General features: G+C 41.4%; 2 protein-coding genes across 3 annotated transcripts; one reads left to right on the top strand and one right to left on the bottom strand.

Moving 5' to 3' along the window:
- Positions 1-3,159: 3,159 nt before the first annotated feature.
- On the top strand, positions 3,160-16,362 carry ccn6 (cellular communication network factor 6). 2 transcript variants are annotated; one of them, XM_064990808.1, is made up of 5 exons: positions 3,160-3,450; positions 11,112-11,394; positions 11,828-12,082; positions 12,724-12,917; positions 16,081-16,362. In XM_064990808.1, the coding sequence occupies exons 1-5, from the start codon at positions 3,403-3,405 to the stop codon at positions 16,360-16,362; spliced, it is 1,062 nt and encodes a 353-aa protein (XP_064846880.1). In that variant the 5' UTR covers positions 3,160-3,402. The 2 variants fall into 2 exon arrangements, with proteins under 2 accessions (XP_064846880.1, XP_064846881.1); XM_064990809.1 differs by lacking the exon at positions 3,160-3,450 and adding an exon at positions 5,302-5,505.
- A 635-nt stretch (positions 16,363-16,997) lies between these two features.
- tube1 (tubulin, epsilon 1) lies at positions 16,998-27,683 on the bottom strand. The gene is made up of 12 exons (XM_064990807.1): positions 27,349-27,683; positions 27,000-27,073; positions 26,719-26,771; positions 26,513-26,573; positions 26,305-26,420; positions 25,889-26,010; positions 25,554-25,741; positions 25,251-25,423; positions 24,768-24,908; positions 22,397-22,537; positions 17,666-17,840; positions 16,998-17,399 (listed from the first exon to the last, which is right to left on the bottom strand). Exons 1-12 carry the CDS (start codon positions 27,371-27,373, stop codon positions 17,241-17,243), a joined length of 1,428 nt encoding a protein of 475 aa, XP_064846879.1. The 5' UTR covers positions 27,374-27,683; the 3' UTR covers positions 16,998-17,240.
- Between the last annotated feature and the right edge of the window lie 8 nt (positions 27,684-27,691).

The raw sequence follows: 27,691 nt of genomic DNA, 5'->3' as shown, positions 1-27,691 counted from the left end.
ATGATGGCTAGAAGACCGGTGACGTCGAACACCGAGGCACCGCCCGAACAAGGAGAGGCAACGACTTCGGGAGAAGTCGTGACAATTGTGCATTTTCTTATTATTGTGGCCAAATACTTTATACACAAACAAAAATTCAAAAACCAAAATTACACTTTTTTAAAATTGAATTGAACTATTTTATTAAAACATTAACCATAGTGAATAAGAACAAGAATAACATTTTCCCCAAATCATTATAAGATGTTTTCAGAGTGATTACAATTGCACTAGAATTGTTTATTTTTTGATTACTTGATATTTTTTATATGTTTTAGTATTTTCTCGTTAATACCCGTGTTCTGTTTTGTATGATGTAACAATGTAAATTGTTGATTTGTATTTTTAACAACAAATGAAAAATAAATGTGTACCGCTTACAACACTTTAACCAATCACAATGCTTGTTTTGACCAACCCTTTGTAGAAACTACTATTACTACTACCACCCAACACCAGTCAGAAGGGAACATTAGGGCATACTATACTGAACAAAAATATAAACGCAACATGCAATAACTTCAAAGATTTTACTTAGTTACAGTTCATATAAGGAAATCAGTCAATTTTAATAAATTGATTAGGCCCTAATCTATGGATTTCACATGACTGGGAATACAGATATGCATCTGTTGGTCACAGATACAGTGCAGTAAAAAAGTATTTGCCCCCTTCCTAATTTCTTTGCAAATTTTTTACACGTAGATATTTCAGATTATCAAACAAATGTAAATATTACACAAAGATAACCCAAGTAAACACAAAATGCAGTTTAAGTGCTAATTTTATTTATTAAGGAAAAAAAAACTATCCGAACCTTCATGGCCCTATGTGAAAAAGTTATTGCCCCCTAAACCTAATAACTGGTTGTGCCACCCTCAGCAGCAACAACTTCAATCAAGCGTTTGCGATAACTGCCAATGAGTCTTTCACATCGCTGTGGAGGAATTTTGGCCCACTCTTCTTTGCAGAATTATTTTAATTCAGCCACATTGGAGGGTTTTCGAGCATGAACAGCCTTTTCAAGGTCACGCCATAGCATCTCAATCAGATTCAAATCCGGACTTTGACTAGGCCACTCAAAACCTTATTTTTATTTTTTTTTAAGCATTCAGAGGTGGACTTGCTGGTGTGTTTTGCATCATTGTCCTGCTGCAGAACCCAAATGCGCTTCAGCTTGAGGTCACGAACAGATGGCCGTATATTCTCCTTCAGGATTTTTTGGTAGAGAGCAGAATTCATGGTTCCATCAATCATAGCAAGTTGTCCAGGTCCTGAAGCAGCAAAGCAGCCACAGACCATCACACTACCAGCACCATATTTGACTGTTGGTATCATGTTTTTTTTTCTGAAATGCTGTGCTACTTTTACGCCAGATGTAACGGGACGCACACCTTCCAAAAAGTTCAACTTTTGTCTCGTCAGTCCACAGAATATTTTCCCAAAAGTCTTGGGGATCATCAAGATGTTTTTTTTTTTGCCAAAAGTGAGATGAGCCTTCATGTTGTTTTTGGTCAGCAGTGGTTTTCGCCTTGGAACTCTGCCATGGATGCCATTTTTGCAGAGTTTCTTTCTTATGGCAAGTCAGGCCTGCAGTTCTTTAGATGTTGTTGTGAGTTCTTTTGTGACCTCTTGGATGAGTCGTCGCTGCGCACTTGGGGTAATTTCGGTAGGCCGGCCACTCCTGGGAAGGTTCACCACTGTTCCAAATTTTCTCAATTTGTGGATAATGGCTCTCACCATGGTTCGCTGGAGTCCCAAAGCTTTAGAAATGGTTTGTAACCCTTTCCAGAATGATAGATGTCAATTACTTTGTTTCTCATCTGTTCCTGAAATTCTTTGGATCGCGGCATGTTGTTTAGCTCTTTGAGATCTTTTGGCCTACTTCACTTTGTCAGACATGTTCTATTTAAGTGATTTCTTGATTCAACATGTCTGGCAGTAATCAGGCATGGGTGTGGCTAGTGAAATTGAACTCAGCTTTCCAAAAAATGTGATTAACCATAGTAAATTCATGATTTAACAAGGGTGGCAATTACTTTGTCACATAGGGCCATGAAGGTTCAGATAGCTTTTTTCCCTTAATAAATACAATTATTACTTAAAAACTGCATTTTGTGTTTACTTGGGTTATCTTTGTGTAATATAAACATTTGTTTGATGATCTGAAACATATAAGTGTGACAAATGTGCAAAAAAACAAGAAATCAGGAAGGGGGCAAATACTTTTTCACAGCACTGTACCTTTAAAAAAAAGTAGGGGCGCGGATCAGAAAACCAATGTCTGTGTGAAGTTGCTGGATATTGCCGGGAACTGGAAAACACTGCCACACATGTCGACCCAGAGCATCCCAAGCATGGTCAGTGGGTGACATGTTTGGTGAGTATGCAGGCTATGGAAGAACTGGGACATTTTCAGAATCCCAAACAGATATAATATTTGACTAAAACATAATAATGTATACAGTCGGATTTGTATATGATCAAGTGTCTCTCTATTATGCGTGGGAATACCTGGGAAAAGATGTCCAAAATTAAAATGACTTCCTGGTGTTTTTACAGAGAGAATGATCATAACCTGCTCTACAGTATCTCAGATGAGCACAACATTTAAACGAATGATTACGGTTTTATAATCATTTTTGATTGGATTATTTTCATTCAAAAAGTGATTTAAAAAATTCAAAATAATATGCTCATACCACAGTAAATTGAAGCAAAAAAAAGATCAATGACCTGTTATTTTCTGTAACTGTAGTAGTCGATTGTTGTGTTTGGGGTTTGAGGTAGGTTACTGGCTGTGAGAGGGACCTCTTTACACAGTGTAAATAATTAAGGAATGTTACCTTAAATATATCCAGGTCTACCAAAACAAGGACATGCCCAGCACCACACGAAGACAAAAAACCCTGTACACTTCTACTTGAGAATATCACTTCTATATAAATTCATTCACATATACTGTCTATCTTTAGAGTATGTGTGTAGTGTAAACATGTTCATCTAAAATGTGTCCGTATAGTGTGGTTTCAAATACAAGGTTTGAGAATGAAGCACAGATGAATCCAATATGAATGTGCTTGTGTTAGCCAATAGATCTACAGACTGGGGGATAAACAAGTGGGTCGGACTTGGAGGTCGAAGAGCATACCAGAAGTTATGAAGTTAAATATTTCTCCTTCGGATCAGTAAGCCACAGAAAGGTGTGCTTGAAGGAGACAGAGGGGTGCTTTGTGCCTCTCCACCAGGTCAGCTCCCTCGATCTCTCTTTCCCATTCCCCCTCCTCTCTCGGTCGCTATCCCTCCTTCCCACTCCTTCGTTCTCGAGCTCCCAGAGTTCACCCAAACTTGGGTACTTAAAAGATGCTATCTCTGCTCTGCTCTTTGCTCCTGGTCATTCTAGCTCAACAGGTAAGAGCTGCGACTTTCCTTTTCTCTTAACAATAATGATGGGTTGTGTCTCCGCAGTCTCTGATAGGACTATGCTTGATGTGATACTCAGGGAGAACCAGGAAAAGGTGTTGACAACAAACCATAGAGAAGGGTGGTAGGGTTGATCTCAAAGTAAGGCATCAGTTGAACAGATGTTATTCACACTTTATAATTTTGGGTACTTACGTTACTTTCTAGGTTAAATAGTTTTCTTGGCCTTATTTTATATATACAACTTGATTCAAGGTTTTGTTTTGAATGAGTGGCTAATTCTACAGTGGCAGGAAATTACTATTGTGGCTTGCTGAGTGAGGCAACGTCACAGTAAAGTCGCAGTCAAAGGGGTTCCCTTTACGTCACTTTTTAAAAGACGTTCCTGGCAAAAGAGGGCAAGAGGTATGAGGTTCACTGTGCTTTTCAAATGAGCGCATTCTGTAAACCTGGTAGAAAGGATTCCAATATTTGGCATAACCAATCAATCAAATGTATTTTATAAAGCCCGTTTTACAACAACAGTTGTCACAAATTGCTATACAGATACCCAGCCTAAAACACCAAAGAGCAAACAATGCAGATGTAGCACAGTGGCTACGAAAAACTCCCAAAAAATGCTGGAACCTAGGAAGAAACCTAGAGAGGAACCAGCCTCCGAGGGGTGTCCAGTCCTCTTCTGGCTGTGCCGGGTAAAATTATAAGAGTACGGCCATTTAGTAGAGAAAAGAGTTGAGATTGTAATCAGGGGTTGGGGAAATATTTTTGGTTTTCCACGATTGCAAAAACAGGGTACTTTGCCCTTGTCAATATCTCTGTTTTCATTGTCATAAAGTACATGTCTAAGATCACACGGGACACCAGAAAGGACAATAAAGTTTTGAGATCACACTGTGCACCAGATAGGACAGACAGACCCTTGCCCCCCACACTCACTTCGCCAAAGCACAGCCCCCACACCACCAAAGGAAAATCAACAGACCACTAACGTACTACCCTGAGACAAGACAGAGTAAAGCCCACAAAGATCTCCTTAACCATACGAGCCTGAGGGGGGTACAAAACCGGACAGAAAGATCACGTCAGTGGCTCAAGTCGAGTATAGCAAAAAAAGCCTAGCATGTCGTGATGAGCCCTAGGGATGGCATGGGAGGCCCCCGTAATAGGGTCAGAGGCAGAAAATCCATGTGGCAAGGGGAGAGCCAGCTAGGCAAAAACAGCAAGGGTGGTTCGTCACTCCAGTGCCTTGCCATTCACTTTCACACTCCTGAGAGACCGAGTCTGCATCTCTCACATGGATCGGCAGACCATTCCATAAAAATGGAGCTCTATAGGAGAAATCCCCACCTCCACCTGTTTGCTTAGAAATTATGGGACAATAAGGAGGCCTGCGTCTTGTGACCATGGCATATGTGTAGATATGTATGGCAGGACCAAATCAGAGAGATAGTAGGAGCAAGTCCGTGCAATGCTTTGTAGGTTAACAGTAAAACCTTGAAATCAGTTCCAGTAGTTTACTGGTAAATTTAGAAAGTTTCCAATAATATACCAAATATTTGCAGCCCTAATCATAATCAATGGACATTCCATAGAGTTGTACATTTTATATAATATATTTTAAATCTGTGCTGTAGAATTTCTATATTGGAACAGAAATGAATTGCTCCCAGTTAAACTGACCTAAATACTGTGTCTTACTGCTCATTTTTTTAATTTTACCTTTATTTAACCAGGCAAGTCTGTTAATAATAAATTCTTATTTTCAATGACGGCCTGGGAACAGTGGGTTAACTGCCTGTTCAGGGGTAGAACGACAGATTTGTACCTTGTCAGCTCAGGGGTTTGAACTCGCAACCTTCCGGTTACTAGTCCAACACTCTAACCACTAGGCTACCCTGTACAAAGGATCTTCTTGTCTGAGGGCCGAAGAGGTTTTTCGAGGGCTCCATGTTGATTTAAACATGACAATTTCTAGATTAATAACAGGTCACTGCTGATTATGGAATGAAAAAGACAAAGATTGTAAAGCAATTTACACATCAGGTATGTATGATATGTTGTGTGTATCAAAATGCCAATCTGAGATTTGCCTAAAATCGATTTTTATAATTCACTAATGGAATTTGTTGATACTTTTGTAAGAACACCATGTTACTAGTCCTGCATTGTTTTGGTGTTCTAATCTTTTTATCCTTGTTCGTAGCCTCTTGACTGTTGTGAATGTTCTACCTTAGGTGACTTCTTGGTGAACTTTAAACTTTACCAAGAATTTACCAAAGGCAAAACTATATGAAGTCACATAAGACAACACAATCGCAGGCTTTGTTATCTATTGGGTAACGATTAACTTAGACTACATATCCATAACACATTTACAGTATTACACGTCTATTAGCATTTCATTAACATTTTATAACAGGTCCCAACCGCATTATTAAAGTACATCCATAGTATATCTATAGCAGATTCGTGTCATGCTATGCAATAACTAATATTTAGGTATCTTAATACAATAGATGCAACATTACAATGAAAGTTTAGTGTCATCATTATGGCAGTTGTTTTTAATTTCTATAAAAGAGTGCTTCTGTATACCAATGTTAGTCAATACGCCAAAAGGTATACACGAAAATGTTGCGATGGTGCCGGACGTCGTGCGTTGTTATGATTCTGAACGGTCAGATAGCTAGCAACAATGACAAGGATCTGCCATGTGGGTAGTCGTAGGTGGCTTGTTTCAGATAGTTTATGTAGTTCGTGATACGTCTTGCTTTGAGGTGTTTGGCTGATTTCACGTCAATGCTAATATGGCTACAATTCGCTAGCTAGCGAACAAACAACTGTAACGACGTATTTGAGAGACAAGTGCTCTTCGTGCAAATGTATTTATGTTTCCAATACACATTTGGAGACTAAATATAGTTTACATGTTATCAACAACAAGCCAACTCTGTCTGTTTTGCCCAAAAGTGGCGCACATATCGGTTTTGTCTTCTCACCAATTCCTGTAGTTGAGGGTCAAAATATAACTCATTAGAATTATTGCCAATCATTTGGCAAATTTTTCAGATGTAAGTGGTATATTTTAAAAACTCTTAAGTACAAAACCGATAAGACTTGTAATGCCCCCAATCTTATGTTCAGAGCCTTCGATTGTGCATTTACCCATGAGTCATTCATGAAAAATCTACATTTTCCGTGAAATACCATGAGCACATTTAGTTTTGTCACCAATACATCAAATAAAGGCTCACCATTGAAGTCATTTTAACTACCAATTGAATCCAATAGCAAATAATACATGATACACATTTCAAAACTGTTATTTTTGAAGTGCTGAATATAAACAATAGTAGATGGTATCAGTTGTGAGCATGTTGAGCATGTTGAGAAATATGTATGTTTTACAGTTTCATTATCCTTTTACAGTACAGTACAGGACAAATCATCAGAAAAATGAGTTTTGTATGACATTCCTGCCCCATGCAACATTGTACAAGATCACATTTCTATGCAACTGATACAGTACAGTATTGCCTGTCAGCCTACAGTGTATCAAATAAATGTACATAATGAATGGAATATATTGTTATATACAACCCAAGGATTTCAGCAGTGCATTGTACACTACACTATAATTCCAAAGGGCAGCACATAGTGACTCTGTCCACTTTGTCCTATTGAAGCAATGGAGAATGATGAAGTAGTATTTACAGCCACATCCATATATGATTTGGTTCTACATTCCAACATAACTTAATGTCCAACTTATACATTGATAGAATTGTACAGTGTTCAGCAGTTAATAAACTATATACTTTAACTAGACACTACATCATTTGGTTCAGTAGTTATTCGTTTTGAGTAGTTTGATTAAGTGATAGTCGATTATATTGTCAACAAATTACAAGAAAATCATATCAAAATTAAAGTTAATTTTGAAAAGTAGATATTTTGATTGAATATGTATCCAAATTGAAAGAGTGATTTGGTGCAGTGAACAAGTGACTTTGTGGATTTGTTTGCTGTACTCAGCAAATAAAAATGTGCTTAGTTTTGAAACCATTTTGATGTTTACATTTTTGCTTAGAGTTGTGAAAATGTACCACGTACTTGTGAAAATTGCACCAAAGTGAAAAAGAACTGTCACAGCCCTGCTTCACATCATAATTAGACCTAAATTGGCCATACTGGTTTATAACGCACGCATGAAGGTTCTATGTATGAATTCTATTCAGTCAAAGTAAAGTTAAATCTATTTTCCCATTCATAATGCAGTGATAGCTAAGCACTTCATGGTAATTAATGCTGCGTTCACGTGCTATCTGTTAGCGAAAGCCCCTAGTTCCCAGTGGGAACTTTCACTTGAATGACCCTCCAAATCGGAATTAAAAGTAAAAGTGGGAAACGGAGAAAATGAAAAATACCACTGACTTTTCTTTTCACCTTTTCAACCAATAAATGACCATTAAGTTTGACAATACAACCGTATCAATATCGATAATGTTGCTAGTCTGACCATATTGTTAAGCAAGCTTAGCTAACTTTATTATTAGCAATGTTAGCAACTTTATCAAGCTAGCTAAAATGTCCGACTTCAAAAGCACTTGAACACAATCATGTCTGACTTACCACTTCCCAGTTTCCTATTTCTCACGAGCATGTGAAGCCTGCATACCTGTGCAGTTTGCCACTCTGATCTATAACACCAACATTATAAGGTCTATGAATTCTATGCAGTCATTATACTGTCATTGCTATTTTCCGATTTCTAAAGCATTTATAAACATGCCTCACTTATAAAAAAAATACTCAGACCTGGCTACTTAGCTACTAATGTAGCTAGCTAAGCCCCTGGCACAATGTAAACACGTTAATCATCATTAAACTCATGAAACATTTAGTAACATTTTATGTTACTGTTTACAGTGTACTTTGGGTCATAAAACATTTCAAATATGACAAATAAAGAGACAGAAAGCTGTTGCTTTTGTTTTGACTGCAAAGAAGAGGAGAGCTGAGAGGTCAGTAACATCACTTCCAGGTGATAGCCTACAGTGCATTCAGAAAGTGACTTTTCCCACATTTTGTTACATTACAGCCTTATTCTAAAAGAGATTCAATTGTTTCCCCTCAATCTACACACAATACCACATAATCACAGGGGAAAAAACGTTTTTTTTAGAAATGTTTGCAAATGTATACATTTTTTTAAACTGAAATTTTACATAAGTATTCAGAACCTTTACTCAGTACTTTGTTGAAGCAACTTTGGCAGCTATTACAGCCTCAAGTCTTCTTTGGTATGACACTACAAGCTTGGCACACCTATATTTGGGGAGTTTCTCCCATTCTTCTATGCAGATCCTCGCAAGCTCTGTCAGGTTGAATGGGGAGTGTCGCTGCACAGCTATTTTCAGGTCTCTCCAGAGATGTTCGATCGGGTTCAAGTCTGGGCTCCACTGGGACACCCAACGACATTCAGAGACTTGTCCCGAAGCCACTACTGTGTTATCTTGGCTGTGTGCTTAGGGTACTTGTACTGTTGGAAGGTGAACCATCGCCCCAATCTGAGGGCCTGAGTGCTCTGGAGCAGGTTTTCATTAAAGATCTCTCTGTACTTTCCTGCATTTATTTATTTATTTATTTCACCATTAATTTAACCAGGTAGGCAATTTGAGAACAAGTTCTCATTTACAATTGTGACCTGGCCAAGATAAAGCAAAGCAGTTCGACACATACAACGACACAGAGTTACACATGGAGTAAAACAAACATACAGTCAAAAATACAGTATAAACAAGTCTATATACGATGTGAGCAAATGAGGTGAGATAATGGAGATAAAGGCAAAATTTATGCCTCGATCCTGACTAGTCTCCCAGGCCCTGCTGCTGAAAAACATCCCCACAGCATGATGCTGCCACCACCATGCTTCACCATAGGGATGGTGCCAGGTTTCCTCCAGACATGACGCTTGGCATTTAGGCCAAAGAGTTCAATCTTTGTTTCATCAGACCAGAGAATCTTGTTTCTCATGGTCTGAGAGTCCTTTTGGTGTCTTTTGGCAAACTCCAAGCGGGCTGTCATGTTCCTTTTACTGAAGAGTGGCTTTCGTCTGGCCACTCTACCATAAAGGCCTAATTGGTGGAGTGCTGCAGAGATGGTTGTCCTTCTGGAAGGTTCTCCCATCTCCACAGAGGAACTCTGGAGCTCTGCCAGAGTGACCATCGGGTTCTTGGTCACCTCCCTGACCAAGGCCCTTCTCTCCAGATTGCTCAGTTTGGCCGGGCGGCCAGCTCTTCTCTAGCTCCAGCTCTTGCTGGTTTCAAACTTCTTTCATTTAAGAATGATGAAGGTCACTGTGTTCTTGAGGACCTTCAATGCTGCAGAAATGTTTTGGTACCCTTCACCAGATCTGTGCCTTGACACAATCCTGTCTCGGAGCTCTACGGGAATTTCCTTCAAAATCATGGCTTGGTTTTTACTCTGACATGCACTTCCAACTGTGGGACCTTATATAGACAGGCGTGTGCCTTTCCAAATCATGTCCAATCAAATTAATTTACCACAGGTAAATTTCCTGTGTGTATCAAGGTTAGGTTTCCTGTGTGTATCAAGAATGGTACACCACCCAAAGGACATTCAGCCAACTTGACACAACTGTGAGAAGCATTGGAGTCAACATATGCCAGCATTCCTGTGGAACGCTTTCGACACATGCCCCAATGAATTGAGTCTGTTCTGAGAGCAAAACGTGTGTGTGTGTCGAAAGGGGGGGGCAGTACGTCCAACTGGCCTCATAACCGCAGGCCACGTGTATGGTGTGACACCGGCAAGTATTTTGCATGACAGTAACCGGCTGACAAAATTACATGACCGTCACAGCCCTAGCTTGGCCTTTAGGCATATTCACTAACACTGGTATGGCAGAAGCACACTACAGTGTCATGGCAATTATGCATCTATTAAGATACCTAAATATGAGCTCTTGCATAGCATGACATGAATGCACTATAGATCAAATCAAATCAAATTCAATTGGTCACATACACATGGTTAGCAGATGTTAATGCGAGTGTAGCGAAATGCTTGTGCTTCTAGTTTCGACTATGCATTAAAATCTAACAAGTAATCTAATCGATCAAATTCACAACTACTACCTTATACACACAATGTATACTAATATGCGATGGATATGATTAATTATTAATTAACATTTAACAATGTGGTAAGGACCTGTTAGAGCAAGTTAATGCAATGCTTATAGGCGTGTAATGAATGCATTGTGGCTATGTAATCAAAGTAAATCGTGAGCCTGTTAATTCCACCTCCCAAGCAGTGGTCTTTTACCACTGCACCACATGGAGGTCCTGAGTGGCACAGAGGTCTAAGGCACTGCATCTCGGTGCTTGAGGCATCACTACAGACACCCTGGTTCAATTCCAGGCTGTATCACAACCGAGCGTGATTGGTAGTCCCATAGGGCGGGGCACAATTGGCCCAGCGTCGTCCGGGTTTGGCCGGTGTAGGCTGTCATTGTAAATAAGACTTTGTTCTTAACTGACTTGCCTAGTTAAACAATGGTTAAACAAAGGTTACATATTAAAAACCCTACAAGAACCCTGTCCTTCCTACCTTCCCTCCAGTCTCTATGCAGGGCTCAGAACCATGGTGGGCAGCTGTCTGGTCCGCGAGGAGGCAAGGCCGTGTTGGAGAGGAAACAGTTGTGCCAGTGGCCGTGTAAGTGCAAGGCCAAGCCCCAATGTGCCCCGGGGGTCAGCTCAGTGCTGGACGGCTGTGGCTGCTGTAAGAGCTGCGCCCGGCAGATAGGAGAGGCCTGCAACGAGAGGGACATCTGCGACCCCCACAAGGGCATGTACTGCGACTTCTCTAATGACCAGCCGCGATATGAGGTCGGAGTCTGCGCTTGTGAGTGAACTTTTCGTTTCATATGTTACCCCTTCAGGCTATTCATAAGAGTTAAAAGTCAATGTATGACTGAATTTCTCAAGGTCAATAACTTTTTTTCAGAGGGGGCAGGAGCTGGATTGTGTAATAGGACCCAGCTACTTCAAAGACCTGGCTAGAAACTGTACTACAGCTAAATACTTTAATCTCATGCTACTCACTCAAGATTGTAGATTTGTATAAACCTGTAGTTCTATGGGATTGGTAGAGTCATTTACCTTTAGTCTCTTTGATTATGAAAAGAACCCAGTAGGTCGCACACATATATCAATCAGGCAAACACCCCAAGGCCAACCACACTAATAGAAACACACTAAGACCAGAAGACTGCTGCAAGCAGTGCACAGGCCAGTCAACCGAGTCGTGTTCAGTTTCCCCATCTCCTTCTCCGTAGACTTGATGGCAGTTGGTTGTGACCTGAATGGGGCCCACTATGAGAACGGCGAGGCCTTCCAGCCCAGCCCGCTGTATAAATGCACGTGCATCGCGGGAGCCATCGGCTGCACCCCGGCCTTCATCCAGAAGCCCGCTGGTCTCCTGGGTCCTGCCCCTCTGAGGAGCAACGCACCCCTGCCAGCTGGCCTGCAGAGCGCCCCTGGTGCCTCCAGAAAACACCAGCAGGACACACCAAACATGGCCGCCATGCCAGGTGTGTGTTTGCAGGAAAAACCAGGGCCAGAACCGCCAGCTTGTCTGCCCTGGAATGCTAATTGCTGTAAAAGCTAGATGGAAAGAGGAAGGCGTTTTTGTTTACTTTGGCTGGGAAGTGCAGAGGGTGGATGGAGTGTGGCTGACTGACTGTGGTTAGCCACACAGAGGGAGTAGGGTGGATGGTTCCAGTCATGCACAAACGTCCATAGAGAGAGCTCTAGTTCACTTTCCATCAAAAGCACCAATGCCTCTTTTAAGTATGCTTCTTTTGATATATTTGAGTAAATGTTCGCTTTGCTTGGCTTGATAAACACAAACGTCCTGCTTTCTAGTGAATCTGAAAGGTTAGCCGTCACTAGGTGTTGATGTTTTTGATATTGCCAACACACAAATCAAATATGTTTGCAATCACTGACTTCAAACCTTACAAAGAGGCAATTGAAACCATCTTGACATCATGGCCCGCCTAAAGATAATTTCTCTCCAACTGGGCTTTCCAATCATCTTTAGCAGGCAGAATGACTGAGGACCGAGAGCTCTTGATTCACTCTGAACAGCATGTGCTCTATAGCAGCATGGCGGCGTACAGGCCGGGTTCCTTCCTCTAGCGATGCCCTTTTAATACTGTAAAACCGAAAGCTTACAGGGATCCTCCTTTAGCCTGGAAGAAGAATTGCCTGATCCAGACCACTCCGTGGAGCCCCTGCTCCAAGACCTGCGGCCTGGGTATCTCAGTCCGGGTCAACAATGACAACGGCAAGTGTGAGATGAGGAAGGACCGCCGCCTCTGCCTGTTGCGGCCGTGTGAGAAGAGCATCATGAAGTCCGTCCAGGTGACTGACCACTGATCAGCTAGGCTCTTCTCTGAGAGATGTGTTCTGATGGTGATCGGTGAAATGTTAAATAACTGACTTGTACGCCCACAACACCCAGTGATATTTCTAATTCTGAAAATATGACAATGGTCTGGGAACTACTGTATACGGTGCCTTCAGAAAGAATTCACACCTTTTGACTTTTTCCACATTTTGTTGTGTTAAAGCCTGCATTTCAAATGGGTTAGATTGAGATGATGTCGTCACTGGCCTACACACAATACCCCACAATATCAAAGTGGTATTATGCTTTTAGAAATGTTTACAAATGAAAAGCTGCAATGTCTTGAGTCAATAAGTATTCAACCATTTTATGGCAAGCCTAAATAAGTTCAGGAGTAAAATGTGCTTAACAAGTCACATAATAAGTTGCATGGACTCACTCTGTGCAATAATTGTATTTAACATGATTTTTAAATGACTACCTCATCTCTGTACCCCACACTTACAATCATCTGTAGGGTCCCTCAGTCGAGCACTGGCTTTTAGATATAGATTCAACCAGGTTTTCCAATGCCTCGCAAAGAAGGGCACATATTGGTAGATAGGTAAAATAGCAGACATTGAATATCCCTTTGAGCATGGTAAACGTATAAATTACCCGTTGGATGGTGTATCAATATGCTCACTAAGAATATACAGGCGTCCTTCCTAACTCAGTTGCCGGAGAGAAAGAAAACCGCTCAGGGATTACACCATGAGGCCAACGGTGACTTTAAAACAGTTAAGAGTTTAATGGCTGTGAAAGGAGAAAACTGAGGATGGATCAACAACATTGTAGCTACTCTCTAAATGACAGAGTGAAAAGAAGGAAGCCTGTAAAGGATAAAAAACATTCCAAAACATTCATCCTGTTTGTAATACGGCATAAAAGTAATACAGAAAGAAATGTGACAAAGAAACTAACTTATGTCCTTAACACAAAGCGTTATGTTTGGTGCAAATCCAACACAACACATCACAGAGTACCACTCTTCATATTTTCAAGAATGGTGGTGGCTGTTGTTATGGGTACGTTTGTCATCGGCAAAGAATAGGGATTTTCGGGGGGGGGGGGGGCATATACACTGGAGTTGCTTATCAAGATGACATGGAGTGGCCTAGATACAGTTTGACTTAAATTGTCTTGAAAATCTATGGCAAGACTTGAAAATGGCTGTCTAGCAATGATCAACAACCAATTGTACAATCCAGGTGTGTAAATCTCTTAGAGACTCACAGCTGTAATCACTGCCAAAGGTGATTCTAACATGTATTGACTCAGGGGGTTGAATATTTATCTAATCAAGATATATATATATATATTACCAGTCAAAAGTTTAGACACACCTACTCATTCAAGGGTTTTTCTTTATTTTTACTATTCTACATTGTAGAATAATAGTGAAGACATCAAACCTATGAAATAACACATATGGAATTATGTTCAAAATATATATTTTATATTTATATTTGAAATTCTTCAAAGTAGCCACTCTTTGCCTTGATGACAGCTTTGCACACTATTGGCATTCTCTCAACCAGCTTCATGAGGTAATCACCTTGAATGCATTTCAATGAACAGGTGTGCCTTGTTAAAAGTTCATTTGTGTCCAAACATTTGACTGGTACTGTATATAAACTCAGCAAAAAAAAGAAACGTCCTCTCACTGTCAACTGCATTTATTTTCAGCAAACGTAACTTGTGTAAATATTTGAATGAACATAAGATTCAACAACTGAGATATAAACGGAACAAGTTCCACAGACGTGATTAACGGAAATGGAATAATGTGTCCCTGAACAAAGGGGGGAGGGGTCAAAAATCAAAAGTAACACCAGTGTGGCCACCAGCTGCATTAAGTACTGCAGTGTATCTCCTCCTCATGGACTGCACCAGATTTTCCAGTTCTTGCTGTGAGATGTCACCCCACTCTTCCACCAAGGTACCTGCAAGTTCCCTGACATTTCTGGGGGGAATGGCCCAAGCCCTCACCCTCCGATCCAACAGGTACCAGACGTGCTCAATGGGATTGAGATCCGGGCTCTTCGCTGGCCATGGCAGAACACTGACATTCCTGTCTTGCAGGAAATAATGCTGGAGGGTCATGTCAGGATGAGCCTGCAGGAAGGGTACAACATGAGGATGTCTTCCCTGTTACGCACAGCTTTGAGATTGCCTGCAATGACAACAAGCTCAGTCCGATGATGCTGTGACACACCGCCCCAGACCATAACGGACCAACCACCTCCAAATCGATCCCGCTCCAGAGCACAGGCTTGTGTAACGCTCATTCCTTCGACGATAAACGCAAATCCGACCATCACCCCTGGTGAGACAAAACCCTGACTCGTCAGTGAAGAGCACTTTTTGTCAGTCCTGTCTGGTGAGGACCTGCCTTACAACAGGCCTACAAGCCCTCAGTCCAGTCTATCTCAGTCCATAAAGGACAGTCTGAGCACTGATGGAGGGATTGTGCGTTCCTGGTGTAACTCGGGCAGTTGTTGTTGCCATCCTGTACCTGTCCCACAGGTGTGATGTTTGGATGTACCTATCCTGTGCAGGTGTTGTTACACGTGGTCTGCCACTGCGAGGACAATCAGCTGTCCGTCCTGTCTTAGGCGTCTCACAGTATGGACTTTGCAACGTATTGCCCTGGCCACATCTGCAGTCCTCATGCCTCCTTGCAGCATGCCTAAGGCACGTTCACGCAGTTTATCAGGGACCTTGGGCATCTTTCTTTCTGTGTTTTTCAGAGTCCGTAGAAAGGCCTCTTTAGTATCCTAAGTTTTCATAACTGTGACCTTAATTGCCTACCGTCTGTAAGCTGTTAGTATCTTAATGACCATTCCACTGGTGCATGTTCATTCATTTTTTTATGGTTCATTGAACAAGCATGGGAAACCGTGTTTAAACCCTTTACAATGAGTTTATATCCATTTTGACATAGTATTTTGTGTAGATCTTTAACAAATCTATTTTTATTTAACTTTGTAGCACAACAAAATGTGAAAAGTCAAGGAGTGTGAATTCTTTCAGAAGGCACTGTATGTCCACAAAAGGAGAGCAGAAGTATGATAGAAATCCTATCAATTTATCATATGACAAGAGACGATTTAACTATGTCCCTTTTCCCTCTAGATGCTGAGAGGAAAGACGTGCAAGCCCAAGTTCCAGGCTAAGAAAGCAGAGAAGCTGACCCTGTCTGGGTGCACTAGCACCAAAAGTTTCAAACCCACTTACTGCGGCATCTGCACTGACAAGCGCTGTTGCATCCCCAACAAATCCAAAATGGTGACCGTCAATTTCAAGTGCAAGGGCGGCTCCAACGTGCACTGGAAGATGCAGTGGATAACATCCTGCGTGTGCCAGAGGAAGTGTAATGACCCTGGGGACATGTTCGCAGAGCTACGCTTCCTCTAGCACCTTCTCCAGCATCTATAAATCAACCTCAGAGCCATGTCCATGCCCATAGACTAACACAGGCCTGGCCTATCTGCCTCTGGCTCTGTGCTGCCCGAGTTGGTATGGTATTTGTGTGTACAGGGCTGAGCTGGTCAGGGTTCGGCCTGGCCATGAAGTGCTACTAAACAGTGCCTGTGTTCTCTGGCGATATGCCAGTAGGCTGGTATGGAAAGTTTAAACGTGGAACCCTCAACTCATGAAGACTGGAGAGAAACAACTTGTTCTGGGTATATTGCTTGACAATTAACATAAAAGGAAATGTAATGTACGTGATGACAATGTGGGGTTAGACCTCAATTCTATGTTTTTTACAGTACCTCATTAAACAATAAGGCTGTGAGTGAGGCCATTAGTGGCAACAGGGATAGAGCAAACATGTTTGATCAATCTTAATTCATCTTTGTAGCGACCCACTGATTATACCCCTTATCAACAGTGTACCAGCTGGATCACAATACATCTTCCTACCAGTTAATTTTCAACATAGTTTGCACCACAATACCTCATACAATCTCATGTCCACTCTGATTCACTAGAAATTTAGATTCAGAATCAATAAAATGAATTGTTATTTTTTTTGTATTTTTCCCTGTGTTGTTGACCCTTTTCAAGGCATACATATTCTCATAAATCAGTTATCCATTAAAAATAAATTACAATTAATAAGGAATATCATTTAGACACAGGTAAGAAATGCTTTGTAACTTACAAAAATAAATAAACCAAGTTATCAAATTACAGTACTATTTTCTGCTAATAAAACACAAAAGTGCTTTGCATACACACACAAACACGCTCCACTATGTGTAGTCTGCTAGTGCGAACACAGAGGACCTTCATATGGCAATGTTGAGCCTGGCAGCGTCAGGCATAAGTCTGTCCTTGGTGGCATCCAGCTGACTGTACTCTTCTATCAGAGAAGCGAGGGAGGAGATCGCCTCCGTGAAGCAGCCCTGCTCCATCCCGTCCACATGCAGGTAGTGATGCATGTGAGCCTGTCAAAACAATCCATCGTGTCAGACAAGAATACTCCACACGGATTGCGAAAGGAAGGAAAAAAAGTGATTGGGAAAACACAGGGGCCTACAACCCTACTTAGAGAACATTAACTGTTGGTCTTTCCTTAGTAATAACTCTGCTATTGTCCACTGTGAAATAGAAATGGGTATTTTTGCTGTCTTTTAACCCTCAATCTTCTGGACCGTAAACACTTATTTTGCAACAGAGTTTTGGATTGTTGCGATTGAAGATTAGGATGTACCTTCTTCCTGTAGAGCTTGGTGAAGCGGTCTTGGAGCTCCATGAAGGTGGATTTGACACAGGTGTTGTTGGCCAGGGCTAGTAGTGAGTGGGAGTGACCCACAGGGGGCACAGAACACAGGCCTGTCTTCCATCCCTCCTGATTCCATGACACAAAAGGCAGCATGGGTTTCAGTCTAAGAGGAAGAAGGAAAGGAGAATAAATGCTGCTTTTCTATGAAGACGGATCCGCTTGTCCTTCTCCATAGAGAATACTAATTAAAAGTGCATTTTAGGCTCTGGGAAAATCAGCCCACAGGGTTTTTATTTTTATTTTTTAACTTAGTCACAAGAAACCCATTAAGACCAGGGTCTCCTTTTCAAAAAGGTGCCCTGAACACAGCAATACAACAAAATAATCACTCTAACCAAAGACTCACAAAAAAAACTACAACATTACAAACAACAATTTCTTCCTAAAAAAATAAATAAATACAACTCTCATTCAACACATTTAATACTAGAGTAAAAAACTGCCATGGTGGCACCGGGGACTCAAGATGCAAAGAGTTTCAAGAATGGGGACCATTAAAATGGAACGCGTATCTACCTAGAGCGGTACGGAGTCGGACTAGTGGAATCTCGAGTTCACCACCCCTATGAATGGGTTTGGTGTCTCACTTTTTCTCTCTCCCCTGTGAAGTTAAGTAGGTTGCAAGCTTTTTCAGCAGAGCTTTGTAAACAAAAAGGAACTAATGAAGTGCTCTATGGGACTTCAGTGAGCACCAGCCGACATTCTGACACGGGATGCAGTGATGAGTACTAAACCATTCACTTGTGATAAAGCGAAGTGCTCTATGGTTGACTGCATCCAAAGGTTTTAAAGTGGTGTCTGCTGCAATTTGATAAATGGTGTCACCATAGTCCAAAACTGTCAGGAAAGTAGATTTTAAAACCTGTTTCCTGCTGTTTAGAGAGGCAAGATATATTTCCAAAAAAATAAGCCCACTTTAAACCTTAGCTTTTTAAACTAGCTCATCATGCTTTTTTTTTAACATGAGATCTTTAATAATCCAAAACGGCCAGACATTTATTGGCAGGAACACACACGATGAGAGAATCAGCCAATGAGTAAATACTGTAAGTAGTCCATCCGAGACATTTTTTGCATGAATTAGAGAACATGTATTTAGATTTGCCCGAATTAAGTCAACAAGGGCATTCTGTAATGTACTGTAACAAAATCAGATTGCAGCTCTAACATAGCTTGGTCAACAGTTGGTGCAAATGACGTATATAACCGTATCGTCTGCATACAGATTCATATTACAGGAGATTACAGGTCCCAGACACTGAAGCAACCCACATATCCAGGGTTGACTTTAAAAACGGTATCTTTATGTGCAGGCTAATTCAACAACCAACGTGAATAATACGGTCGCTATCGAAAGCCACTAAACGTGCCAAGAGGTCTCTGTGCTCCAGGAGATTTCCCCTCCTGATTTAGATGGTGGTCACATACACACGCAAGTATGTGCTCTCATAGAAGCTCCTGTTTCTGTTGCTCTTGACAATATGCCACGTGAAAAGGGTCTCTGCAGGGAGGGAAGAAGGTGGGAGCTGAATGGGCCAGTCATGAATCAGAGGCGTCTGTACTGGAGCACAAACACACGGCGGTGAATGGGAACACTATTTGAGAGTGAGCAGTCGGGGAAGGTCATCTCTGGGTCTTATGAGTAGTTATGATGCTGGGTGAACTGGCAGCCCTTTTTATTCGAGACGGGGGAGGGGAGGATAGTGCTCAAAGTCATTTCCCCCGTGGGGGATCAGTGAAGAATGGATTGTTCCATGTAATTTCAGCAAGCCACGACACCCACCATCTCAGATTGTTCTGAAGTTTGGTCCAACTCAGATGTTTGGTACGACACTGAACAAAAATATAAATGCAACATGTAAATGTTCTGGTCCCATGTTTCATGAGTTGAAAAAAGATCCCAGAAATGTTCCATATGTACAAACATCTTATTTCTCTCAAATTGTGGACAATTTCGTTTATATCCCTGTTAGTGAGCATTTTATCTTTTGTCAAGATATGCCACACCTGCCACGTGGATGGACTACGAAGAAGCTGATTAAACAGCATGAACATGACACAGGTAATGATCATGGGGACAATAAAAGGACACTTCAAAATGTGCAGTTTTATCACGCAACACTATGCCGCAGATGTTACAAGTTGAGGGTGCGCGCAATTGGCATGCAGACTGCAGGAATGTACATCAGAGCTGTATCCAGAGAATTGAATGAGCCGCCCCCAACGTTGTTTTAGAGAATTTGGCAGTACGTCCAACAGGCCTCACAACCACAAGTAATCACACCAGCCCAGGACCTCCACATCTGGCTTCTTCACCTGCGGAATCGTCATAGGGGGAGGGCATGGTGCTGAGGAGTATTTCTGTCTCTAATAAAGCCCTTTTGTGGAGAAAAAGCAATTCTGATTGGCTGTGGGTGGGTGGGCCTATCTATGCCCCTGCCCAATCATGTGAAATCCATAGATTAGGGCCTAATACATTTATTTAAATTGACGGATTTCCTTATGAACTGTAACTCAGCAAAATTGTTGCGTTTTTATTTTTGTAGTTATAGTATGAGGGCATTTTCTGTTAAACCTTACCAATGCTTGTGCACTAAAATATCCTTCTTTAAGCATAGGCATTGGGCTTGAGTTTGTTAAATAAACTAATTCATAAGATAGAAAAGTACGTTTTGCATTAATAAGAGACCTGTGTGTGTAGAACGACCCCATGATGTCTGGGTGCTCCTAGCTTAACTGGAGACAGAGTAAAGGTTAAATCCTGCACACCAGTGACAGAGCGGTTGTTCTGTTTTGAGCCTGTTTCTGGGCCAAAGATTCATGCTTTGTGTGTGTGTGTGTGAGACCAGTAGGACCATACATCATCTGGGACGACAGTCAAAGGCGCTTGCTTGCCCAACTTGGGGGAACCGTTGAGCTACTGTTAGAGGAAGTATGTCTGGAGTGACTTCCTGTCACTTTGGTACCCATTGTCCTCACTCAGTTGTGACAGACTGAGACAACCTCTCCATTATTGTCTGTACCCTGTAACCCAGTTGTCTCCACACACACACCCTTGTTTTTGAAAGAAAAAAATAACATGTCCATTAAAATATCAAATTGATCAGAAATACAGTGTAGACATTGTTAATGTTGTAAATGACTATTGTTGCTGGAAACGGCAGCTTTTTTTAATGGAATATCTACAACGTCGTACAGCGGCCTATTATCAGCAACCATCACTCCTGTGTTCCAATGTCACGTTGTGTTAGCTAATCCCAGTATCATTTTAAAAAGGATAATTGATCATTAGAAAACCCTTCTGCAATTATGTTAGCACAGCTGAAAACTGTTGTTCTGATTAAAGAAGCAATAAAACTGGCCTTGTTTAGACTAGTTGTATATCTGGAGCATCAGCATTTTTGGTTCAAAATGGTCAGAAACAAATCATTTTCTTCTGAAACTCATCAGCCTATTCTTGTTCTGAGAAATTAAGGCTATTCCATGCGAGAAATTGCCAAGAAACTGAAGATCTTGTACAATGCTGTGTACTACAGAACAGAACAGCTAAAACGGAATCTAATCATAATAGAAAGAGGAGTGGGAGGCCCCGGTGCACAACTGAGCAAGAGGACAAGTACATTAGTGTCTAGTTTGAGAAACAGACGCCTCACAAGTCCTCAACGTGCAGCTTTATTAAATAGCACACGCAAAACACCAGTATCAACGTCAACAGTGAAGAGGCGACTCCGGAATGCTGGCCTTCTAGGCAGAGTTCCTCTGTCTAGTGTGTGTTCTTTTGCCCATCTTAATCTTTTATTGGCCAGTCTGATGTGGCTTTTTCTTTGCAACTCTGCCGAGAAGGCCAGAATCCCGTAGTCGCCTCTTCACTGAATTCAAGGCACACTTAACCAGGATGGCTACCATAGCATTCTGCAGCGATGAGCAATCCCATCTGGTTTGCGCTTAGTGGGACTATCATTTGTTTTTTAACAGGACAATGACCCAAAACACACCTACAGGCTGTGCAAGGGCTATTTGACCCAGGAGAGTGATGGAGTGCTGCATCAGATGACCTGGTCTCCACAATCACCCGACCTCAACCCAATTGAGATGGTTTGGGATGAGTTGGACGGCAGAGTGAAGGAAAAGAAGCCAACAAGTGCTCAGCATATGTGGGAACTCCTTCAAGACTGTTGGAAAAGCATTCCTCATGAAGCTGGTTGAGAGAATGCCAAGAGTGCACAAAGCAAAGGGTGGCAACTTTGAAGAATCTCAAATATATATATTTGGATTTGTTTTAACACGTCTTAGGTTTCTACATGATTCCGTGTGTTATTTCATAGTTTTGATGCTTTCACCATTACTCTACAATGTAGAAAATATTAAAAATAAAGAAAAACCCTGGAATGAGTAGGTGTGTATAAACTTTTGACTGGTACTGTATTTATTGAATATTATGTGAACCATAATTTTTAAAAATATTTTTTTTTAAAGGGCCCATTTGTGTGCAATCAATTAGCTTATTTTCTCCGAGATCAAATACAATTTCAACGAATAAAAATGTTTCAGGAATGCGACTCTTACTTGTTTCTAACTACAGAAACAATTTCAGGAGAATCTGAGATGGTGCGTGTGCTTTGAGGTGGAACAATCCTAGTAGCTCTCTCTGGGTCTCACCTCTCTATGTTCCTGCGGAGGTCAGACACTTGCACGTTGCCACGGACCATGAGGGCACAGGCCAGGTACAGGCTGTGTTTGGGGTCAGCCCGGATCAGCTGGTGGTCTTTACTGAAGGCATCAGTGAACATCTGATCAAGCCTGAGGTAGACAGGGTACACAGCTAAGGAACAACAACTATACAGAAGGGATACATGCCATTCACATTTGACCTATTCAGTAGACACTATTATCCATGGTGCCAAACTAACAAAAAAAGTGCCTTCAAACTAAGAAATGTGAAATACCACACTAGCTCTTTTGCAGTACACTTAATGTTATACAGGCTTGGACATGATCATTGGCACAATGTGCTGCCAATATAATTCCCACGTTCATCCAGAAAAGAGACCCACTCGAGTGAAAATGAGTTCCTGTTCCGTCTTGTCCTGTACATTTTTTGCCCGTACTGTCCCAATTGCACAACAGTTCTGTTAACCCACAACTTTCCTGCCCGATAAAAATCACCTCCGCTCAATTTAAACGCACAGAAATATGAAATAACTTCTTCCGTTAACTGCACTCTGCTGCATGAGTTTCCATACCAATGGCCTCGTTTTGGGCTCACGAGACAAGAGTGGGGGCTGGTAGCTAGCTACTATTTCGTTGCCTGCCCAGCTGGGTACCAAAACATTTATGCAGTAAATATATTTTGATTTGTTTCACACTTTTTTGGTTACTACATGATTCCATGTGTGTTATTTCATATTTTTGATGTCTTCACTATTATTCTACAATGTAGAAAATAGTAGAAATAAAGAAAAACCCTTGACTGAATAGGTGTGTCCAAACTTTTGACTGGTACTGTATAAATAAATGGCATATATTATGTATAATATTGATATTTATTATGTGAATTGTTGGAATCATATAATTAAAAAAATGAGTAGGCTATTCTAATTCTGTGGTTGGTGTACTCATGAAAATGAATGAAACAGACAGTATAGTAGGAGTTGTGAAGTCAGTGATTCCCAGGGGACCCCAACCCTTTGAATAGAAATGTTATCAAGATTTTAGATGTTATCAAGCTTCACCTATTCTCTCTGATCCAGAACATGACTTTGTTCATGCAACCTGCTGCCACCACCACTGGCAAGCACTTGTATTCAGTGATGCTAAGATTTAGCAACGTTTCAGACTACCCAGTATGAGGATTCTGTGTTATGTACTATAGCCCGTTACCATATATGTGATTGAATATTATCTGCTGTTTGTCTTGTGTGGATGTATGCATGTGTTATGCAACCCTAACACATGGCAACTTTTTTTTAAACAGCACCTAGCAACAAATTTAGCTACTTTAAAAAATGTATTTGGAACTTTTAGCAACTTTTGAAAAGTGACTCAAATGCTAAAATGCACGCATTTTCCCACTAAATGACACAAAAACGATTTTCTCTGTCACACACTCGGTCACAACACACATGCCTGACTGCAAAAGTGATGTTCAGTAGCAGGCGCTCAGCTCGTGCACAGCCAGCAAATCATTGTTGGCTGACTGCAGCTGCCTGTGCTGACGAGCTGAGCGTCTGCTGCGAACGTCACTCACAATGCACTTTGCAGCCAAGCATGATAACTAATTACCAATACACTGCTTAAAACTATAATTGTTCAGAATGTGTAGGTTTACTAGATTAAAAGAAAATAAGTCAAATGTAATTATTCAATAATGTGTAATTGTTCAATAATTAAGTGTTATGTTTAAAAATAAAAATATCTGATCATTAAATGTGATCATAAAATGATCATAAAATGTGTTGCGTTTATATTACTTTTACAAATAAAAATATGTGATAAACAAAAAATCTAAACTAACAAATGTCATCATATTTTTCGCCGAGATGGCCAGTCAAATCGAGTAACGTTATTGTGTATTCTACGTAATGACGCAGTTTTACGTTATTACGCAATGATATCACAACGTCATTTAACAACAAATCGACCTGCCTCAAGCAACTTCCCTGAAAATTTGTTGGCAACACTGCCTGTATTAGAGCTAACGTTTGCTAGCCAGATATGCCCTAGCTTCATATTACGTGCTACCTCAATGCATTTACCTAGCGATTAGCATTAGCAGCTAATGCAAATGAATTACATGGAGCTTGCTAAGACTAACTTACTAGCAGTTGGCAGAGATGAAGAAACTAATAGTACAATATAAAACATGTGGATTGATATGAAGAAGCAAACTTGAAAGCTGCATCGTTCTTGTTTCTTGACTGCATGGGAATCCTGTTCCCTTGTCAATCCTGTTCCAAATATAATATTCTGAGTTACAGAAAAGTCTAAACAAAAGACGAGTAAAATTAGCAATAGGGACAGCAGAGCAGACCTTCGGGTGGGGATGTTGACATCAGCCAGGGTGTAAAGAGGGGTGAGGCTGGGCACCAGGTAGTGCAGTCGAGGGAAGGGCACTAGGTTCATGGCTATCTCATTCAGGTCCATGTTGAGTGATCCCTCAAAACGAGCTGAACTGCAATAAAAGATAAACAAACAGTTAATTGATATCACACAGACATTTCACAATCAAGCAGACAGATACTATCGCCTAAAACAAACAAGTGGTCTTCTTTATTGACATAAATAACCCCTTTAACAGTTGAATGACTGCACTATGCAATGACGTTGTTGCTGGTGAGATGGATTTTTTGAAATTCTAATGAAATTCCGATTTTTCTCTTGATTTTTACAGTGGCAGTAAAAGGCACTGGAGACCAGACTCCAAACACCTGGGAGGCTTAATGAAGAGAGTCTGTCAAGGTAAATAAAAGGCCTAGTGCCACAGACAGCAGCCAGTTCGTCTCCAGTAGTCTACCTGGTGATATTGAGCAGCAGGTTGGCTACGATGTTGTTCATGGCATCAAAAGGCTTCTCGGCTCCACTGACCCCTCCCTGGCCTGAGATGATGGCACTGTCCTTCTTGATCACAGAACCTGGCTTCCCACTGTGGGACATGTGCTTGATCTTGTTCACTATGTCTACCAGTGACTGGAAAAGGAATCATAAGAATGGACAAATGGAAGGGAATTGTTATTTACAACAGTCAGTAACAGATTGTAAAACATAGTCATGCATCGTATGCATAATACGGAAATACCTTACATGCATGCAAACACACCTGATTCTCCACAGGGAGGACACAGTCGGCATGCTCGGTGAGCTCCCGCATGGCCAAGACACTGTTGTAGGGGGAAGTGACGACATCGTCCTCTGCTGAGGGGTAGACTGAGGTGATGATACGACATACATCGGGGAACTCCTCCTCCAGAAGTTTCAACACACAGGTGCCCAGGCCTGATCCAGTTCCTGACCATCACAGCATAGGACACAACACATCACGGTTATCCAAAACGTTACACTGAAAAAGCAGAACACGCCAACGTCGTTCATGTCGTAATAATGTGTTTCAGTAGTTATGAGACTATGTATACATTTGTACACTCGAGTCCTCACCTCCACCCATGGAGTGAATGAGAAAGAAGCACTGCAGGCAGTCACAATGCTCTGCTGCCCTCCTCAGCTGGTCCACAATCTGTTCCCTGTAGGCTGAGCCATACGTCCAGTGGCCCACTGCCCTGGAGAGGAATAAACAGGTGGCACAGTTGTTTTACAAATTCATGTTGTCAAACATAAAATGTACCTGCAATTGTACTGATGGAAATTACTACTGAGTGCCAGTCTGGTGCTATCATGCCAAGTCCTTGTCACTCATAGTTATGCCATAAGAAATGGAGTTGGCAAGAGCACCAACAGATCTGGGACCAGCCTGGGAAATGACCATGTATAGCCTATACAGAAAAAAATAAAGAGTTTCAAAGCAGTATTTTGAAGGCATGCGAGATGGCACCCCAGTCAGCAGGCACAGTAACCAGTTGTTGCCTGAGCCGGAAACATCAGTGATGAGCTGAGTGCTATCAAACAATTCTCTCAGCGGGCCCTGTAGGATCTCATTCACCACACCCTCCTCCATGTCCACCAGCACTGCCTGTAGTGAAAACATTAGTCTTGTCAGAGTGTGTGAAGCCGATACACAAACAAACACGTCAAAGTGAAGCAATAACTGTCACTGGAATTTACCCTGGCCTTCAGGGATTGAATCCTCCCACCAGTGATGTCACAAGATCCCCCAACGCTTCTCCTGGAAATACACACATAGCAGGGAACCACAGCAGTCATTTGAGAAGGCACTCCATTTGTTTGTCTGAATGAACATGCACATTTCACAGCCACGTGGTAGCTAGGGTTGAATGGATCACAGCAAGAGATTGGCAGGATGGAATTACCTTGAGTCAACGTTCCGAAAGAAGCTGCTCAGCGCCTCATCGTAGATTCCTTTCTAAAATAAATAAATAGGAAGGACATGCTAGAGATAATTCAGCTTGGATAATGAATAGCCTATGCCTGTTGTCCAATGGAAACATACCAGTAGACTAACTTCCTGTCCCATTTCACACAAGTGAGAAGACAACAGGAGGCAAGTATATGTAGGTTACCAGCCTAGACTTTTTCCACATAAAATCACATATTTAATCTTTATTGATTTTCTTTAAAAAGTATTACTTACTTTATTGACATGGGAATGTTCCCGCAAAGCAAGATCCCAAAACCTGCAGCCCACCTGGTTACCACACTGCCCAACTGCAGAACACAGACCATGAAAGCTAAGGGGATAGTCTGTCATAGAAAATTGTGAAACCAGCTGACCCATGTAAACATTAGCTAGCTCTTCCAGTTTCAAGTAATGATATTCCCATTGATATGCCTCACTCATCAGCCATCTGGGTAACACAACTTTCGCCAACATGGCGCTGCTTTGTTTACGAGACCACAGTAAACAATGAGCTCAAAATAGATCATCTTGGTCACTGCTCAAAAATCGTAGAAGTCAGATAGACAGTATCAAACAAACTCACCCTGTACAACAACTGATTGTGTCATCACTGGGAATAATAGCGGTCTTCTACGACTTTGTGCAACGTTCTCGTTTACAGAACATCATATAAACGTTCAGGGAAAATGTACACGACTGTAACAAGACACTTTTATATCCGCCGCGCACGTTTGTCGCATGTTGATGGCGTATATTTGTCATGGAAACATAAACCGTGGACCAATGCAACTTGTTTCTTTCATCATATTCCCCCCTTCAGTTTGACATCGGCTTGCATCTGTATGGCCGAGATGCAATGGCGATGAATGTTGAATCAATCGAAGAAGAACGCGATGAATCAGCACAGAGAAATGTTCCATCAACTT

The sequence above is a fragment of the Oncorhynchus masou genome, chromosome 16, assembly GCF_036934945.1.
Source record: "Oncorhynchus masou masou isolate Uvic2021 chromosome 16, UVic_Omas_1.1, whole genome shotgun sequence".
NCBI classification, from domain to species: Eukaryota; Metazoa; Chordata; class Actinopteri; order Salmoniformes; family Salmonidae; genus Oncorhynchus; species Oncorhynchus masou.
The sequence above is the reverse complement of the archived record's forward strand: the minus strand, read 5'-3'. Positions and strand labels throughout refer to the sequence as shown.

Coding starts and splice junctions, on each gene's coding strand:
- ccn6 (XM_064990808.1), top strand. CDS start 3,403: ATGCTATCTCTGCTCTGCTCTTTGCTCCTGGTCATTCTAGCTCAACAG. Junction 3,451..11,111: donor TGGTCATTCTAGCTCAACAG/GTAAGAGCTGCG, acceptor CCTTCCCTCCAG/TCTCTATGCAGGGCTCAGAA. Junction 12,918..16,080: donor GCATCATGAAGTCCGTCCAG/GTGACTGACCAC, acceptor TTTTCCCTCTAG/ATGCTGAGAGGAAAGACGTG.
- tube1 (XM_064990807.1), bottom strand. CDS start 27,373: ATGACACAATCAGTTGTTGTACAGG. Junction 26,421..26,512: donor TTCAATCCCTGAAGGCCAGG/GTAAATTCCAGT, acceptor TTTTCACTACAG/GCAGTGCTGGTGGACATGGA. Junction 17,400..17,665: donor CCAAGCTCTACAGGAAGAAG/GTACATCCTAAT, acceptor TTGTTTTGACAG/GCTCACATGCATCACTACCT.